Source organism: Nesoenas mayeri, assembly GCF_963082525.1.
Source record: "Nesoenas mayeri genome assembly, chromosome: 1".
Classification (NCBI taxonomy): domain Eukaryota; kingdom Metazoa; phylum Chordata; class Aves; order Columbiformes; family Columbidae; genus Nesoenas; species Nesoenas mayeri.
The window spans coordinates 100649708-100669767 of NC_137541.1; the positions used below are offsets into that span (position 1 = coordinate 100649708).

The window sequence follows — 20060 nt, forward strand, 5'->3', positions numbered from 1 at the left end:
TGTCTAACGTCTTGGTCCAGACCTGTATCTGTAAACATATAAATTGAAAACTGTTAATAAAAGAGAGCTCAGCTCTGCCTGGCTCTGTTCTCGCTGCTAACAAGAACTGTGTGCCTGTGTGTCTCTGTCTGCGTCTGTATGCGTTATTCCCCATTGCCGCACTTGACTATGAAATTCTGTTACTATTTAGTATCATAATTGTCAAATACACAAGGATTATGTTTGAAAAGTTCATTAGTCATTAAAATTAAAAAAGAAGAAACCAGAAAGATTATTATAAGCTTCAGGAAGTCCTGCAGAGGGCCACTGAGACAGCTGGGGTTGGAGCAACTTGCCCTGTGAGGAAATGCTGAAGGAGAGCTTGGCTTGTTCAGCCTAGAGAAGAATGCAAACAGCAGTTGCCCAGTTGCCCAGTATCTCTGGGGACATTACTTGAAAGACAGAGGCAGTGTCTTTACCAAGGTGCATAGGATGAACATGAGGTGATGGTCCTAAATTGAAACAGGAGAGATTCTGTCTGACTAGATATAAAAAGGGAAGGGAATTAAATAAAAAAAAATAAATTAAAAAAACACAGCAGGAATTAAACACTTGATAATGTTTCCCAGAGAAGCTGTGTGGTCTTCACTCTTGGAGGCTTTACAAACTGATTGGACAAGTCCAGAGCAACCTGGTCTGAAATTACTATTAACCTGCTCTCATAAGGTTGGATTAGTCACTTTGCAAGGTTCATTCCAACCAGAATGACTCTACAGAAGAGTTAAAACAATGTATCAAGTATCACTAAGCATTCCTCTGGTTCCGTTTTCAATACTTCAAAGCATTGAAAGCAATTTCTAGAATACTATCAGTACACTGATATTGAACTTTTGTATCTACTGCATGTCGTAGCAAATATTACCCCAAAGAGGCCCTGCCTGTCAGGCCAAAGGGAAATATTTTCTTTTTTGTACACTCCACTTCATGGTATCTCTGCAATACAAAAGCAAAATCAAGACATCTGAACAACTGAAAGATTTTTCCTACCATAAACTAAGCTGATTCTATGATAATATAATCAATACTAACTTTAGACAGTTTTTGATCTCTTACTTGATGTCTAGACTATGAGGACCTCCCATTTCCTGAGTCAGGTGGTGCAGAAAGTAGGTAGAATAAGGGGATGTTCTCAAATGGGGCAAGACTTGTCCCAGCAGAACTGCAACAAAAATACGGGAGAAGAAAAAATATGGCAGATCTAACGTACATTCCATGGTAGAAACAAGGAAACTAGGGTGGAAGAGCTCAAACAGCTCTGGCAGATGTTTAGAAAGGAAGGGTTTTATGAGGAGACTGAAACAGAAGAACCAAGATACATAACCTGGAATATCCTCACCTGAAATGGTTATCCAGTCGCCCTTTACGGAGAGAAATGTGACCCTAGGGAACAGGTTACTGCTGTTCGGGAATAGGGCCTAATTGGGTAGCCTGGCAAAGGGGAGGCTGTTGTAGGTCTGTGCCCCCTGGTCCCAACAGTAGCAAGGCTGAGCATGTATCCCCTGCAGGCACATGCACACAAGCATGTACATAAATATATTAATACATATGGCCAACCACACCGCTCAACACAGCTACACTGAGCATTCGCATGAACCCACAGGCTCATTCTGCCAGCTCTTCAATAGCACTCGCTCACTCACCTGCACTCAGTCCAGCCACTGGAGCTGAGACGGGCCGGGCCTCTGTGACCGGCTGTCTCACCCCAGAGAGTGGGACCTGGTTTTGTCGAGTCACCAGCACCCAGACCCGTGCTCACTCCAGCCGCTGGCACTGTGGACACATGGACCTCTGCCCAGGGTCAGATTCCAGTTGCTGGCCACACAGACAGACACACAGAACAGGTGCCCTTCGGCCAGGAAAAGAGTTAGGAGTGGAATTTTGTAAGATAGGACAGACTGTGCCAGTCAGCAGCAAGGCATGGCCTGAGAAGCGTGTCACATCTTTACACTCATCTAGTCTTTTTTATCCCCTTGTCCCCCTATTTCCCTGTAATACATCCCAAAATGCTATTCCCCTGCATCTCATACCATGTTCCATGCCCCAGGCAGCATCTCCCCTCAATCCAAAAAGGGATCCAGCAGTGATTCACCTTGATGGGTCCCATGGCTGGACGATTCACCTTGACAGCTCTCCCGGCACAGCCCTGGCAGGGCTCAGACAGGCTGTCCTTCCCTCAGAGTCCTTAATCTGGGCTCCCCTCTGCCTTCAGGACCCTGTGCTCCCCAGCCTTGTGGAGATGGGCCTCTGATGCGCTGATGACTCCCATGGTGGGCCTGGGAGCAGCTGGGCAGGGTGTGATTTGGGATCCCTCACCTGCCATCACCTCTCTGACCATTTTTCATGGGACTGCAGATGAGCTTTTATCGCACAACCTCACAGTTGTATCCTGTGGTGGATCTTCCTTGGGATCTATCAAATTCTGTGCAAGTTTATGCATCACATGCTGCTTGATTCCTAACAGGCAAGACCAGGAATCCAAGTAGTTTCTTTCACAGGTCTCTATAACTAGGGCCTGGCATACACTACACTAAATATAGAATTCAATGGAAGAAAAAGAGATGCTCAAATCAGACATCCTATTTCTTCTTTCTTCTCAATGCTGCTATTATTCCAATGTTCAGTCTGATCCTAAAGCAATACAGCACAGCATGTCACAAGCATTATTATGTCTTCACACTGCCGAGTAACTGAAATCCTTTTATTAAAATACACCATTCTGTGGTGGATTTCTTCATCCTTGGACTGACATTGAGCCTGAAGCTCTTACTAGTAATCACTTTACACAAAGCCAGATCACATACTCAACTCAGACAGAGAAGCTAAGGACTCAATTCACAGATTTTTTAAAATGGTGTGAAAGCTGGTGAGACTGAATTGTTCCTGCAAAGAATGGATACATTTCAAAATTTCTGAGAGAAACTACACTGAAGGCCTTTTCTGAATAATTGACTTAAGGAATGTTTCATTCATCCTTCATTAACAGTGTATTATTAAAACAAAAGCAGTTCCAAAAACCATCAGGGAAACAGGAAGAAAGTTATTCCACTGAATACTAATCATCTCAAAGGAACTTAAGGCTGCCATGTACTAACACCACAGATGTAAAGAGATGTAAACAGTAAGATATCAGTAAAACAGTCTTCCACCAGCCTCTTCAAAGTCAACTGTCATCTTTCAAGCATATTTGCTCTTCAACTGATTGCTAAGACAAGAAAAAAAATTAAGTGTCAGGAGAAAGGGACAGTAATAAATTGTCCAAATGCCTTAGAGTTACTAGTTAATGCAAGACAGAATAGAAGATGAAATCGCAACATCAGGGTTTCTAAAGAAAACCTCTTTGCTTTGAGCTACATGCCAAAGCACGCATTTGCAGCTGACTTTTTTCCACTATCTTCATGAGATTTTAAATTTAGACATGTAGCATCCTAAATGTTTGAAGAGTTTCTGCTGTAATGTTAGCCCTGTCACATCATCTACTAATCCTCTTGAGACAGAATGCTTAGCCTCAAAAAATAAATGCTTTTACTATTTCAGTATATACGTCATTACCTTATCTACTGTTTCCTGACTCTCCATCTACACTCCCTAAAAAAAAGTGTTTGGGAAAGCGTTAAGGACAAATGGGCTACTGCACACTATTACCTCTTCATAATTTATAATGAAGCTACATGGATTACTTAATGCAGTCACAAATTCAAGTTTTCATTTTCACCTTCAAGGCCCTATATTATCTTATTACATTACCCACAATTACTGTATGTCTTGTTTTTATTTCCTTCTACTCCCTAGACATCTTCTATCCTTTCACTTAATTGCATTCTTTATCTCTTTCTCCCACTTTCAGCTGTAGGTCTTATATCATGCTGACCTCTGTGCCTTGTACAATCTCCATGCCTACACTCTTCATCCTTCTTCAACAGTTTCTTTAAAAATACACTCTTTCAGGAATCATTGGTACATTCTCTTCTTCCTCCTCTTCTTATTGCTGAGCTATTAACTGAAATTTTTCTTGCTTAAAGCACTTTTGCTCCATGCTGGACCAAGGCAGCAGAGAATACAGCCGACAGCTAATGCAGAGCTGGCTGATTCATTTAATTCTATCAGAAATGACCTCTGTTAACTCCTTAACTCTGAGGAAAATTGAGAAACAATACTTGCTTGTCATCTGAAACAGGAACTTGGAACCTTGTTCACTTAAAAAGCACAGCATTCTTTAAATAAATGCCAGTCAGCATGTGTGTGTGTGAGGAGTTACTAGTTTCTACAAGCTACATCTCTACTTCTTATAGACTTAGATGTTTATACATATCATAGTGCTCTGACAGTTGTCCAGTGAAGGCCCCAAGCCTGTCATGCAGTGTACATGGATCTGATGCTTTTTTTCCGCTCAGGTTTTAATGTGTACTTAAATATAAATATGGTGTACATAGTAGGTAGCCACACCATGCAAACATCAGAAAATGCAGGAGCTTTCCCAGACCCAGTAATGGTCACAGTATGGTAGATTCATAGCATTATTCCTGACTCCTAGAAAACTAAACTGCAGGACTCCTAGCTTCCTAAACTTCAAACACCTGCTCTACACGATATAAGCCTCCATGGAGGTTATCATATGATCATTGTACTAGTTATTACTATAATTAGAAAATATTGTTATCTTCTGAGGAAAACATTAAAATAATTGCAAACATTTTTGCTGAAGGTTAAGAAAAAAACCAATCCTCTCAATGAAAATTTTCTGCCTGAAAACTTAAAAACGCACAACTGAAAGCAGTCTTCAAATGATGTATCATAGCTAATCTTAAAACTGCAAATACATTCTACCTAAGATACATGATCATTCTTCGTGGAATAAAAGGTTCCGTTGGCATTACCCTGGGATAACAGCATTATTGAAAGTGGAAAGCAGTAAGATAAGTTACATACTATTATGCTTTTTGCCCACGGCACTTTTTTTGAATCAGTAATATTTTGAGTCTGTAATAGCTTTGAAGCTTAGGACAATAGGCTGTAACCTCTAATATTTCCACTCTTTAGTATGAAGCTGCAGGATGCAATAATGTGTCCTGGAGACATCAACTGAATGGATCACTGTGACCAAGTATCTGTTCAGGAGAAAGAGGACAGTTTCCTAATGCAGGAAAACATGTTCTGCAAGGGAAGATATTTTTCAGTAATGGATGAAATCTCACCAGCTAGTCTTTGCTGGTCAGTAAGACCCTAGGCTTTGAAGCAACTAAACTGCGAAGTGAAGGAGTTACTAACATTAAAAATCATTTCTCATTACCATGCTACTATTTTAGAAAGTTGTAGTCGTAGATGCATTTTAAAAAGAATGCATCTTAAAAAGAATTCTGGTGTCGCTCAGGGAGTCATCGGCTAGTAAAGCTTTACCTCTATACTTGGTAAAGACTGCTGATGACACGAAGTTATGTAGGTTAGCTGGGATAAGAAATATCTGTAAGAATCCTGGAGTGACAAGGTAGTCTACTGGGCAGCCACGTATCAAATGAAATAAAATAGTCAAGAAATGTAAGCAATACACATTAGCTGGAAAAAAATAAATGGCATGCACATCTTGTAACATTCAGTTTAAGCACTTGACATCACTGTAGACAGCTCAGCGAAAACTCAGAGCTTGGGTGATACTGTATATATTCATAGACATATATAGTGCTGTCTCATCTGGAACACTCTATGTACTGTATGCCACAGACATTATTCTATGTTAAAATGTTTTCGATAAGAAGGGTCTGAAGAAATGCAATCAGAATACTCATGGGGATACAAAAAATTAAAAAACAGCCCCCACTATCTCTCACCTAGCCAAAAAAAAAGCCCAAACACAACCCTTTCAGATGGTGAAAATCTGAACAGATTGTAAAGTATTTTACTTATGGAGCAAGAAATAAAAAGAGACGTGATGAACAGTACCTAAAATACTGAGTGACAGATCAATTATTTCTTATCTTTCTCATACATAACATAAAAAAGGCTGATATTCAAATAAGTGAAAAGGTGAGAAATTCAGAACTTATGCAAAAGATTTACAGAATTCATTGTCCTACATAGTCATCTTCATCAAGGAAAAAAACTAATACTATGAAAGGATTACTAAAGTTGTTTGTGTTTTTTTTGGTTAAAAAAGAGTCTTCAATTACTTGATATCAGAGCAACAGAATTTAAGTGGATAAATTATCCCACTCTAGCTAACAGGTGATTATTAAGCCTCTGGTATTAGCTGCCATCAGAGATGGTACCGAATAAGATGGACGCTGAATCTGATCACGAACAACAATTCCTATACTCAGTACTATTTAGAGAGAAAAGCTTTTTTTGATGGAATGGGACAGTATTTCTATCACTGCTTGGAATCGTTTTCTATTTTAAATCCGAATCACTTCAGTTCTATCAAAGCTTACCTTGAACCATTTCCTTCTTGTCTTTGAATCACGCTATCGTTCTAAGATAAAGAGATGCTGGAATGGAAAAGTTAAGGACCCTTTTTTTAGCAGATAAAGCTGGCACTTCTTCAGCTCTTATGTGTGCTACAAGGTCTTTTATCTCTATACCACTAGTCTATCAAAATAATAGTAAAAAAATTCTCAAACATTGCTTTATGAAGTAAACCTTGTAATAATTTTGTAAGCGCACTTATTTTGTGATACAGCAATCAGCCTGAGCAAAATGCTTTGCCCTGTTTAGACTACAAGTAATTCATCAGTGTTGATTGACAGTCCTGTATGTAAGTTTTCTGCAACTGTGCCAAAAAGCAGACTCTTAAAATTCTTTATCACACCACAGAACAAGCAGAACCCTGCCATGAATACCATCTCTCTGAGAAGTACCTACAACTGCATCTCCACAAAGAGCAAGTAACTTAAACAAAAAAACCCGAAGCAACCAAATTAACTCTCCCTCCCACAGCCTTAGTGCATTAAAAAAAAAAAATATAGTTGACCTTAGTCTTCCAAAGGTTTCCAGAGGTCTCTCCATGACAATAATTCACAAAGAAGCAACCAAGAAAATACTGCTAACAATGCAATTCTTTGTTTCAGTCTTCATTCTTTGTCCTGAAACTGTTGAAAAGCATTGTTACAACAAGCTCGGGGGTGATTACAAAGGTAACGTGAGATACAGAGGATCAGCACACTAGATCTTTTTGAAAGATTTATTCATGCTTGCTATAACCCAAAAGACATTAAAAACATTTTTTGTGAAAATTCCTGTTAATTAAAATCTAATTATTCAATGACTGCTCTGTTTGGCATCTCCAAAAACCGCTCAAGGTCTTGAAAGAAAGAAAAGATAACTCAGTGAGCAATTTATCATAAAAGAAGGATTTTGCCCCCCTTCTTTTTACTACTTACTATGCATAATTAATATGTGATAATACCCATAATGAGTTCCCTAAAACAATTAGCAACGCATCTCCAGTGACCTGCTAATCTGAATATAATGCTTTTAGAATTTGGAGGTGTACCAGTCTCTTTGTGCTTATACACTCACCTCACGTAGAAGAATAGAAGGCTGCAGAACATAATTTGTTATTCTGCATCACATTTCATCAAGTCCCTTAGCAGCGACTTGATACATTATCAAGACAAATGCAAGGAAGAAAAAATTATTCCTGTCTCCCCATCCCCCAAGTAGGGTACCCCAAAGACTAAGAACCAATTATAATCCTTCTTTCCTTTTCCAATCAGATACATTAAGTGAAAGCAAACCTTGACCAGGTTATTTTTTGCATGGAATTTCGATGACTTTTTTCATCTCCACAAGACAAATACATCCATAAATAAACATGCACCACAGTAACAAGGGCAACGTCTGGAACACTTAAGAACCAAATTACTTTCAAGCCATGTAACATCTCATTTTTCTTCCACAAATATATAATAAAGACTGTCAGAATGGGGCAGGGGGGTGGGAGGGTGCACATGCAGGCGCACATCCCTCAGGAGAGATGCAGGAAGAAAAATCAACCATGTGAACTGAGAGCATGATAATTGAAAATGAAACAAAACAAACAATTTTATAACTGTCTCCTTCCTTTAATTGTCTTGTAAATATAATAAAGTGGCCTATTATGGATCTAGGGAAAAAGTGAATGTGTATAGCAGATCTTCAGAAGTCCTGTACTGTTAGATGTGGTGACTGTCCAGCAGCACATCACATAAAAAGTACATTCCACAAGAGTGCTGTGATCATTGCATCCCAAGCTGTAAGTTTTTAAAAGTATTTCAATATGAAGATCTTAACATATAAAATACCTACTTACTTTAAATTGCCTAACAGGCAGTTTAAAGGTATAATTTGTTAATAATTTATTCCTTTAAATTACTCCAGTATCTGTTTGAAATCAATAGCCACTCCAGAGGGGTAAGGGGGAGAAAAAGAAAAGTAAGAAAAAGTTATGCTGTTTATTATTGTGTGCTGCTCCACAATAGCAGGAACTCAGGAGCTAGGCTAGCAACACACTACATACTCAAATAGAACTTGACATCTAGAAATAAGTGTTCAGTCACACTGCAGAGCAGGAAAAGTAAAGGCTTTATGAATTCAGGAAAAAGCTTCAGTCAAGAACCTTCCTGAGCAAACAGCTGGCATACCATGTGGTAAGTAGGACAATCCCCAAAGAAACCTAAAAACTGGAAGACTGAACTTCCCAGGTCGAAGAGTGCTCAAAAAGCTGTTTTTTCCCAATATTTTGAGGAAATATTCCACACAGCGGACAAGAGAAGTACAACTCAACCCTCTCTTCTGATCTGCTTTAAAAGGAAAACACAAGTCCTAGATTGCTGTTACGTTCTCCATGGAGCCAATTTTTCTTGAAATTTTAGGAATGCACTGGGACTACTGTTACAATTACGCTTTGCAGAAGATTAACTGCAAGAGATGTCTAGTTCCTTAGAAAGAGAAACAAACTGTTGAGATTGGGCAATTTTGGACACACACATGAAAGCAAAAACCTTGTTTCTCAAAGAACTATTAAGTCAGAAAGGCAGGTTCCTGCTGAGCTTGGCACCCCATTTAGGTTAGAAGGCAGACAAGTAGAAATGTCCTGTTCTCAAGCCAACAGATAGACCCTTTCAGGTTTCACTTGCTATCCACTTTCAACACTTAAGGGTATGTCTGCACGGAATAATTAAACTAATCTGGGCACACAGAAATGGTGCGACATACTTCATTTACCTCCAAATCACCCCATGTACAGTTACAATACAATCTGCCATACATAATATATATTTGTCAAAGGAGTGAACTCTGCTTTTACTGCAAACTTAAGCACGCTGTGTGTATGCAAGAGCAGCAGTTTCAAGCTCTCGTGGCACTGAATAGGTTGTCCAGCAGCACCCCCACCTCCCAGGGAGCACCATCCCTACCACACAACATGCTGCTGCCAAGGGAGAATCTTCTCTACCCTGTTTGGAAGCTGGCCACCATGCAGGATGGGATGTGAGGCTAATGGGAACACTGAGAGAGCACAACCTTACAAAGGTAAGCAACTCCCAAAGAGGCACTCTGTGCATCAGTGAGGAAATTATCTGAAAAAAAGCCTAACAAAAACAACACACACACCAGGAACATGCAAACATCCCAGACCTTCCATCAGTGTGCTATCCGCCTGGCTGCACAGGAGCTGGCACCAACAAAGCAGATGACACAGAAGTTCCTTATTGGCTCTAACCCACCTACTGCCTAATTTGAATTACTTAATGAACTGTATCTACATCAGTACAGACAAGAAAGTCAAGCGTCTCCTGAAAAGAAAGCCCGAATCCTGCCTTCTACCTCAACACGCACCGGCAGCTGGAAAGAGACATGGAGCAACACCTGATTCCTCGTCCTGCAGTGAGGGGTCACTGGCACGTGCCATGTCTGCTGCTGCAGGGACCGTGGCATACATGAGCAGCAGCACCTGCTACAAACCCCTCGTCGTCAAAGGCTTTGAAAGGCAGGTGTACCATGACCATTACGATCACAGCCCATACACTGCTGGAAAAAGTAAATATCTAGCAATGTGCTAAAATAACTGGTAAAACCTGAGTTCAAAGAGCATCAGAGCGTGTGTAAATCGTAACACTCTATACCATAGACACCTGTTTAGGAGAGTGTTTCAGTTGAGGAAAAATTGGGAATGTAGGCCTGTCCAAAGGACAGACTAGAGCCAAGGTTGAAGTGACAGCCATTGATGTCAGTTTGAACTAAGCTGAATGTCCGTGTATTTTTACATGTAATGCTTTTGATATTTCTAAAATAAAATGTATGATTTGTGAATTGTAAGCATTCAGGAAAGAGTGCAAGTCAATTTCTTTATAAAATGGAAAAGGGCCAGATCTGTGATGACTAAAATACATTATTTCAACAGCAGGGGCTCCAATTTACAGCTCAATACACCACCCAGAACTGCAGTTCATGCCCTTGTCATTTCTGTACCTTATTTAAAATGCTCCTAATAAATTCAGTCTCCAGGTATACATAAGGAATAACAGAAACATCCTAATAAAATACCTGCTTATTTGAAGACCATAGTCAGTGAAATACATACACTACATGCATATAGCAAAAGTGGTGCAATTGAAGAGGGGGGGAAAAAAAGTAGAAAAGGGAAAAAATCCAGAAAGGATAAGAAAGAAAAAATAGATTCTGGCATCCTTTTTACCAAAGCCCACAATAATGATGGTCACGTTAAGCGCTAAATCAGTCTTCTCCCCCCTCTTTTTCCTTGTACAATATAGACTAAAATTACAAAATGGTCATAATGTTCTGAATCTCCGTTACTCTTTCACTACATCTTTTGTAGCAAAAAAAGTCTCAGAAAATTTATCTTTGAACTTCTCTTTTCTATGACATAAAAAGTCCACTGAGACTCATAAATCCTAATGCCATTTAATCAGTCTGAAAAATTTTAATGAGTTCTCACTAGATTTGGTACAGATATTATTTGTCACTATGAGATCAATTAATTAATTAGAAATGGAAGAAATGGCAAAGAAATAGTGTTTTAAATTAAGGTGATGATTTACATCACTTGGAACTTTTTAAATGGAACAGACTGGTTCTTCATAAGAGAGTTACAACCATTTGTATTACTATAACATTTTCCTCTTCTTAAACAATGGACATAAATGGTATTTGTTTTTAAATTCCACTACTAGTAAGGTCCTTTATCTTACAGAAAACCTATAGGCAAAACAACCAAAATACTAGAAAGAAAGGCCTTAACCTGCCACATCCACAAGTAGGTAAATAATTAATTCATGTATTTTTTATGACATGAGTATATTGGATGTGCATATAAATGTTTGCACAGGAATGTCTGAAACCCCCTGAGCTAGACCCATACTTGAAATAAATTTATTAGCACAACATTTCTGCTACTATGAAACAAATTGCTTCATGATGACATTGAAAAATTACAGCCGAGATATGTATCTTATACAAAAATACACACAGAAACACAAAATCAGCAAAGGTTTTATGAACTCTTTTAAAGCAAAAATTAATATTCTAATATTTATAAATTCCCAAATTATGTTTTTAAATAATTTGAGCCCTTTGAGTCAAACTCGAACAGAAAGATACTGTTTAGCGAAAGCACTTTTGTTTCCTTTTGTTTGTTTGTTTGGTTTTTTTTCTCAGATCAAATCTGTGAAGCATATCACCAAATCACAGGATGACTGAGGCTGGAAGGGACCCCTGGAGTTTATTTGGTCCAACCCCACCTGCTCAAGCAGGGCCACCTCCAATCTGTTGCCCAGGATCATATCCAGATGGCTTTTGAAAATCTCCAAAATGGGAGACTACACCACCTCTCTGGGCAACCTCTGCCAGTGCTTGGTCATCCTCACAGTAAAAAAATGTTTCCTTTTTGCTCAGACAGAACCTCTTATGTTTCTTTGTGCCTATTGCCTCTGGTTCTGCCACTTGGCGCCTTTGAAAAGAACCTGTCCTGTCTCTGCCTTCTTTATACTCTGCCTTTCAGCTATTTATACACAATAAGAAGATCCTCCTGAGCACTCTCTTCATCAGCAAACTGCTCCATCAACCAGGTCATTAATAAAGACGGTAAACAGGACTGGACCCAGCACTGACCTCTGAGGTACACCACTAGTCACTGGTACTCAGCTAGACTATGCTGGTGATCATTACCCTCTGGGCTCAGCTGTTCACACAGATTTCAAACAACCTCACTGCTCATCTGGCCTATAGATCAACAGCTTCACTATGAGGATCTTACGGAAGAGACTGTCAAAGGCCTTACTGTAGTCCAGGTAGACAACAGCCACTGCTCTCCCCTTGTTGGCCAGGACAGTCATTTCATCACAGAAATGTATCAAGTTGGTCATGTATGACTTCCACTTGGTGAAGCTGTGCTAACTGCTCTTGATTTGCTTGTTCTTACTGTGCCTGAAAATTGTTTTCACGATTACTTGCTTCATCACCTTTGCATGGATCAAGGTGAGGCTGAGCATTGTGTAGTTCCCTGGGTCCTCCTTCTTGAAGACAGCAGTGACATTTCCTTTTTTCCAGTCTTCTGGTACTTGTCCCAGTCGTTATGATGGAACAAAGTTTATGGAGAGTGGCCTTGAAAATGACATCTGCCAGGTCTCTCAGCATTCATGGGTGCATCCCATCAGGGCCCACGAACTTATTCACATCCAGTTTGCTTACATATATTGCCATGAGCCTGAGTCGATTCTCTTCCTTGAAGAGCATGTTTTCCTTGCTCCAACCCTTCCCTCTGGTCTCAAGGACTTGGCATTCCTGACTTGCTACATTCAGTACTTCAGCTTTTTTCATGTCCCGTGTAATCAAGTCGTTCATCTCATTCAGCAATGGGCCCATACATTCCCCAGTCTTCCTTTTGATTCCTATGTGCTTATAGAAGCCCTTCTTTTTGTCTTTGGCATCCCCTAGCACATATAGCTGAATTTACCAAATTTCACAGTAATATCATCAATGAAACTCCAATTTTGCCTCTGTAGCACATTTTAAAGGTTCCCTTAAAAGGGATCCTGTTGTAAAAATTTGAAACATAGTAAAATAGCATGTAACCAATTCTAGAAAAACATGAAGCAACTTATTTTCCAAATTACAATCATATAAAGGTAGAAAAATAATAGAAAAACCCCAAACAAAAACAATACTTTGATTTTTGTTTTTCAATTATCTAAATAAAATGTATGGAAAAGGACACAGTGTTTCGAACACTGTGCCCTGAAATTTCTACAAAATTCAAGCACACATTGTTTCTATATATGTACAGCTCCAGCTGGTTTTCATATGAGTTGCATCTGTGTATTTGAGAGCAGAATTCAGCGCTTTAAAAAAACAACAACAACAACAACACAACCAAACCAAAAAAGAAAAAACCAAAACACTGAGTCTTAGTAAAAGACAGAATTTCTAGTATTTAATCTGCAGATCACATTTTGATCACCTCACTGATTTAATTAATTACTCATATGACAGCTAAGTGTTGGAAATTCATATACAACCTCATGTATCACAAGACAGTAAGGTCAAGGCTGAATTTGTGGGTGTATCTTGTTCAAAATTCCTGTGCTATGGTTTTATCATTATGGTTACTAAGTTCCTAGTTAACCAAAGACTGCCAACAAAAAGGTCAACATTTAAGAAATTCCCAGATGGACAATTAAGACATCATTGAATGACACTAAAGCAGACATCCTATCCATTTTTTACCATTTTAGAACTGCCCACTTGGAGAACTATGGCTGTGCAGCAACAGACACAGGCTGGTATACCACTACAGATAAATTCTAGATTTGGCCTTCACTGGCTACATTGTATTTTTTCTCTTGGAGCAGCAGTGAAGTTCAGAAGCAAATCAGACAGTGCGCAATTACTGCTAAGGGGGTTTGGTGTGTACCAGGCTGCTTCAGCAGGACACTAAAGTAGAAGTCTTCTCCATGTGCATCCCAAGCAATCTCCAGTGCTGAAGAGGACATAATGCTCCTAAGAACCTTACTCAGCTTTCATCCAGGGATCAGAGTAAATCTAATCCAATGGAAAATATTCAAATCACATACAGCATAGATGTATGAGCCTAAACATCAAATACGCTGTTCTAATAATTGGTTTCTCTTGCATCCAATTACTTGCTACACCTCCTGCTGCAAACTTGCATGTTACTGATTATTAGCAAGAAATCCAAACCTGTAGGTCTATCAGTTCATTGCTTGGGACAAAACACTGCATTTACCATCAGTACACTGCAACTGGTCATGAATGTTTCAGTTAGTTTTGTATGTACCGTTTTGATTTTCTTTTGGGGAGTTCTGTGTTTTGGCAAAATTCCACCACTTTTGACATTTGTGAGTTTTGTAGATGCAACAATAAAAAAGTTCAGCTAAATCATCTGCACTAAGGAAACTCTGAATGCTGTTAAACTTCATATAAAGCATGAGTTCAAATACTTGCATTCTTTAAAGAAAAGTTAAAGAAAATAACTATACAAAGCTACAACGAACACTCTGAAATTTTGTCTAATATACTTTTCAAGTTTAAAATTATTAAGTATAATACAGATACTACTATCTTCAAATTTTTTTGTTGTTGTTAACACAGCTAAGGCTACTTACTGCTGAACAAATAAAAATATCCACAATGCAGTGTCACTGTTTTATTGTTCGTTGTTTAGTTGTTCTTTTGTTTTGTTTGGGTTTTTTTTAATGTTTTTGTCCAATTTAATTGTTACCACCTTGTGACTTTTCTGAAATAGACCAATAGAAACTATAAGCTTAGGAAAGTTCTCCCTCTGGATATTACTATTAGGCTCCTCGCATGATATAATAGTTTAACTTGTCTTTAATACAGGTGACATTAAATTTCCTTACCTCTCTTTCAGATACCATACCAGTTATGACTCAACTTTATATAAATTCTCAATACTTTACGATCTTTTGCTTTCAGAATTGCAGAACAGCTTACAGCCACATCTGCATCCAATTGAAAAATATTCATTACACACCTCTCATCTTGTTTCACAAAAACCACATCAGACAACATTACAGGAACATACCTTGATTTTTTTTTCACTAGACACATAGTTAAGCAAGGAAGAATAATTATGTATGAAAAAAAACATCAACTGAGGTTTGACCTTGGTTTAAACTCACCTCTTACACCCTCCAAAATCTTGGGCTGCTTCCCAGCATTTGCTCTCAATTAACACGCTCAAAATTCATAACCACTTGACTCTAAAGTGACATTTACAGTCTTACTGCTCAGATCCTTCAATATTTGGAATGCACCATACAAGTACTCACACAAGTACCTAACATGTCCATACAACTGTCACCTACACGAACACGAGCATGTACATTTGGCGTTACCTATTCTAAGCTTGTAGGTTTCCAAATGAAGTCGATGCACGTACACAGATTGTCAAGAGAACTTGCAACACACACACACAAAACCAAACAAACAAAACCAATCAAAAAACAAAACCAGTTTGATTAACACTGTTCGTGGTATGCCACAGTGCATCAAACGTAATTTGATGGCAATGTGGCATATTTCATGCAATTTCACTTTGTACTCCCAGACAACACAAATACCATTTAGACTCTAGAAGAGAACCTGAAGTATGAAATGCTGAAGAACCTTAGCTAATCATTTTGTATGTATTTGTGTAAACATTTTTTCTTTTATAATCCTACTAAGAAACGAGCAATCACAGTCTAATCAACCTAAAATTGTTCGTTAAAAATTAGTATGTAATACATTTTTTTTTGCAGTAACGAAACTCAAAAACTTCAGAATTTATGTTGCACTCAGGATAAATAAGAAGCGAGAAAAATACTTTAAGGACAAAGGAAATTTAATTTAAAATAAAAGCAAAGACGTTATTTTAACTAACTCTCAATTTATCTTTCACATATCTCCTTACAGTTTTCTATTTCAGAATCAACTTTGGAAACTTATATAAATGAGACAGAAACATAACACCTCTACTGTTTGAGAAAGATTGCACAAATTGATTGGTTTCAAATCAGGAAACAAGAATTATGATCTCAGAGATTTAAAATGCAACAGGAGATGGCTTAGGAAAAAAATATATGCCCTCTTTACAAAGAAGTATATTTAATGTTTAGACACTTAAGAGGTAAATCAGCCATGAATGTATGAAAAATAAACTGAGCTATGTTTAAATAACTGTTTCCAAACTTTGCGTAGTGAAGTTAAGCTTGCAGATTTATGCATAGAGCAGAAAATCATTACACTTTCTTATCATTGCACACTACCATGTAGTAAATCAGAGCAATCTGCATCACAAACATTAAACATAGTGGGGGGAAACGATGCTTTCCAAGCATCTCTTGCTTCAACAGAATAAACATACTTGAAAACAGTGGCGGCTGATTTTTATAATGTTCATATTAAATGTAAGTATTTATCACATTAAAAAAAAATTCCAATTATAGCCCAAATGGAATATTCCTAACTTTTCAATTTATTTGTTCCCTCCCCTTCTTACCTTCTCTGGAGGTGCAGGAGGGTGAAATCTCTTTGCACAAACCAGAAATGCATCCGGCTGTGGTTTGCCATGCTTCACCTCGGGGTCATCTCCCAACACAATATGATGGAAAAGACCAAAGAAGTCTTTGTGTCTGGCTGTTTTCATCTGAAATGTCACTTCAGCTGAGCTGGTGGCAACAGCTATGGGTATGTTGTGTTTGTGTAAATGACGGATCAGCTTATCAACACCTGTAAGACAAATATATATATTTTGTTTTATATATATATATGCATATATGTAGGTATATGCATTAATATTTATGCCTACTTACAATATATTTAGCAGTATTTCAGCATTGTTTTCTTACTGAATATAGCAACCTATTTCAATTAGTCAGTGTAGAAGAAAATTCTCAGTATATCTGAAATGTTCCTTCTCCACACAAAAATCATGGAATATTCCTCAAGTTATATACTTGTTCTGCCACCAAATGATGCTTTTCTCAAAATACGCCAAAAAAGGGTTCAACGTCACTGCATCAGTACATCCACCAGAAGCTCATTAAACAATGTCCCCAGTATTATGTATGTTTATTATTTTGAATTCTCTGTAAGCGAGAGAAAAGCACACAGGGGAACATTTTCTTTTATACACAGATTTATACACCTGGGGAAAAAAAATAATCAAAGTCAAAGAAATATACTGCTCACTGAATGGCATAGTTTTAAGTTCTGAAGCAGGTATCCAGCTGGCTTAAACCAGCCCCTAAGAGAGCTCAGTTTCTCCTTTTTGCAATTACTAAAGCAAGACCGGGCAGAGGAGGGGAGCTGTCAGTCACAGTTGTTAATGCCAGAGCTTTATCTATTGATGCTGTGAACCCAGAGTAATGAACACCTCAAGCCTAATGGGCAGAAACTTCAATCCGATCCAGCCTTCTAGGGAAGGTTAATGCAGGGAACAGCAAGAACACAACAGTCAGTGTAAGAGTGAAACATACTTCATTATTCTGTGCAAGTTTTGAGTTGCCTACGCAGACTTTTTAATGCTTCTTCACTGCAGCATTCTAAATGCTGGATACTTCTCCCAGACAAAACAATCAGCAGTGTCTAATGGAGAAGTGGAGGTCTAGTCTTTACCAATTCACAACAGAAAATCCCTCTATATCTGTAAAATCATTTTAGCTCTGCTTCTTGGCATGAATCCAAACCGTGCTGGACAAAGGATATTAGTTTCAGGTAGATAAAGCCTCCAGTTGACTTTTAGCTCTTTCAACCAACTTGAGAAAGATTCTTTGTTTTCATCTTCCAACTGCATGAATTCTTATCCTACTTTTCATGTCTGGCTGTACTAAAGTAATCTCATTCCCTTCCTCCTGATTCACTGTCATGTCTGTTTCCTGCTTCCTCAAAACATTTCTGCTTCTCCATGTCCATGTAATTCTTTGCCACCCTAGCATCTCTGATTTGCATTTCCCATGTGCTCCAACTTTTCTGCTCAAATAAGCCATTTTGACAATTCTATAAACAACAATCTTACTTGTGATACATTTTTCACAAGGACAGTTACATGTCCAACTTGAGAAGTTATAGCTACTACTGATAAAAAGTGTGTAGATTAATAAATAGGTGCATTAACTAACTCACCTACCTGGAAATATGACCTGCAGATGTGGCTCTCCACGGATTTCTTCTCTGTTCTCCAGAACCTAATCGACCAATTAATAACTGACATTTCCAGCTCCCTGCTTGTATTTGAGACGGTCTTTAAATTATAAATACATGCCCTTCTGTGATGTTAGACTTCCAGCTGGACAGAAATAACAAGTATTATTCCTCCTCTAATGTCAATGCATCACTCATTTAAAAGCCTTCCTATGTCCCCTTAAATGGTTATACTGATAATAAGCAAGTTCATTTTTTCCCAAATGATGCTACTCTGTCCTCTCATTAAAATATGATGCTAAATACAAGTTAGTTATTTATTCCAGAAACAGATCATGTCTTCATTCTGAAACATGTGAAGTTCACATTACATTAATTGAACTACTAAGCTCTCTTAATGTAAAGCAGTAGCCTATATGTCTCTTTTAAAATGAAATTTATTCAGTCAAAGGAATTTATTCTAAATTATCTGCAACATTTAGCAAGGCTAGTATATCATGTGTGTAGTAATATAAAGAAGTCTAAAGATTACACAAGAAAGAATATTTTTTATATCGCCTACATCCTTGCTACGATATATTTATTTTTTCTCTAAAGTTGTGCTCTTTTCAAGTAGCTAATTTTCTTTAGACCCAGTGCATCACAGCTTCAGCTCATCTGTCACAGGGTATGTTTATTCTACATTTCTATCGGAGGTAGCCAGCCACAGAAAAGCAATGTTGCAGAAAGGTTATTTCTTCAGGGTTCTCTCTTATATTCCCTTAGCACATGTCATGATTTTGGTGTGTAAATGTGTGTGTGTGTGTTTACTTTCTCTTTTAGGCTTTCCTCGCTACAAGGAAGCTAAAATGCCGCTGTCCCTAATAGGTCCAGAGAGTAAAGATTTATATTATCCAGGAAAGGCACTTTAATAAAAATAAGCCATTTAAAAAATTATTAGTTGCATATGTATAAACATAGCAAGATAGATTAGAAAAAAAAAAAAGGGAAAATCAGCTACATGGAAAAAGCATAGCATACGGAAGAATAAATAGCTAGCGTATCTTAACAAGCTCAAGACGGTAGCAGTTGAAAAATATTTTCATTACAGGTTTGTTATTTCCTTGTAGATGGTACAGATCAACAAAATCCATTTTTGTTTGAATCAATTACCTCCAGAAAAGCTCTATACACTCGGCCACCACAGCAAATTACTGACACAATTATTGTACTAATTCGGCATGTAATTCTTCATTAGGAAGAAAATATCTTTTTTAGTAGGGTTTTTTTTTGTTTGTTTTGTTTTTTACAGAAAACATCAACAGAAGGGGAAGTGTGGAACTGCTTTAAAGATCTGTAAGAGACTTCCCCTGCCATACACTTTGTCATTATATGCCCTATAGCTACACAGATATTTCAAATCAAATGAAGACTTCAGTTACATCAAAAACAATCAGTTAAAAACTCCATGGCTATGAAGAAGTACAGTGAAAATTCCTGTGAAAACACTAACTTCTAACTTACTTGCAGCTACTGTGTCAGGGATCAAGGCCCATCCATCACAGAGGGACCTATCTGCTAGGCCTCCTGGCACCATCCTCCACCCCTCCTACTGAAAGCGATAACACTCCTAATGTGGTACACATGCAATAACAGCTTTAGGCAGTAAAACATAAATTCTTCAAGTAATCATAACAAAATGAGGTATAAATATCCCACATTGCTATGCTTTCTTTCCAAATGTGGTCTTTCATTTCAAATAATCAAAAAGGAGAATATTGTCTCTTTCCTCTATCTCTTTAAATACTAAGTTTTTGAACAGACACAGAAGCTTACTATATTCTGAATGTAATGGTTAAACACTAGTGACTATTGGAAAGAAAAATAGG

The 20060-nt window shown here is 38.0% G+C and overlaps 1 protein-coding gene across 1 annotated transcript in view; it reads right to left on the minus strand.

The window, feature by feature from the left end:
• The window catches only part of PUDP (pseudouridine 5'-phosphatase), a gene marked incomplete at both ends in the record, with an annotated part of 75072 nt that overhangs the window by 18709 nt on the left and 36303 nt on the right, over positions 1 to 20060 (minus strand). The window contains one exon of the mRNA XM_080354488.1: positions 16550 to 16779. Coding sequence (XP_080210614.1) covers positions 16550 to 16779 — 230 coding nt within the window. The remainder of the gene's footprint in view (positions 1 to 16549; positions 16780 to 20060) is intronic.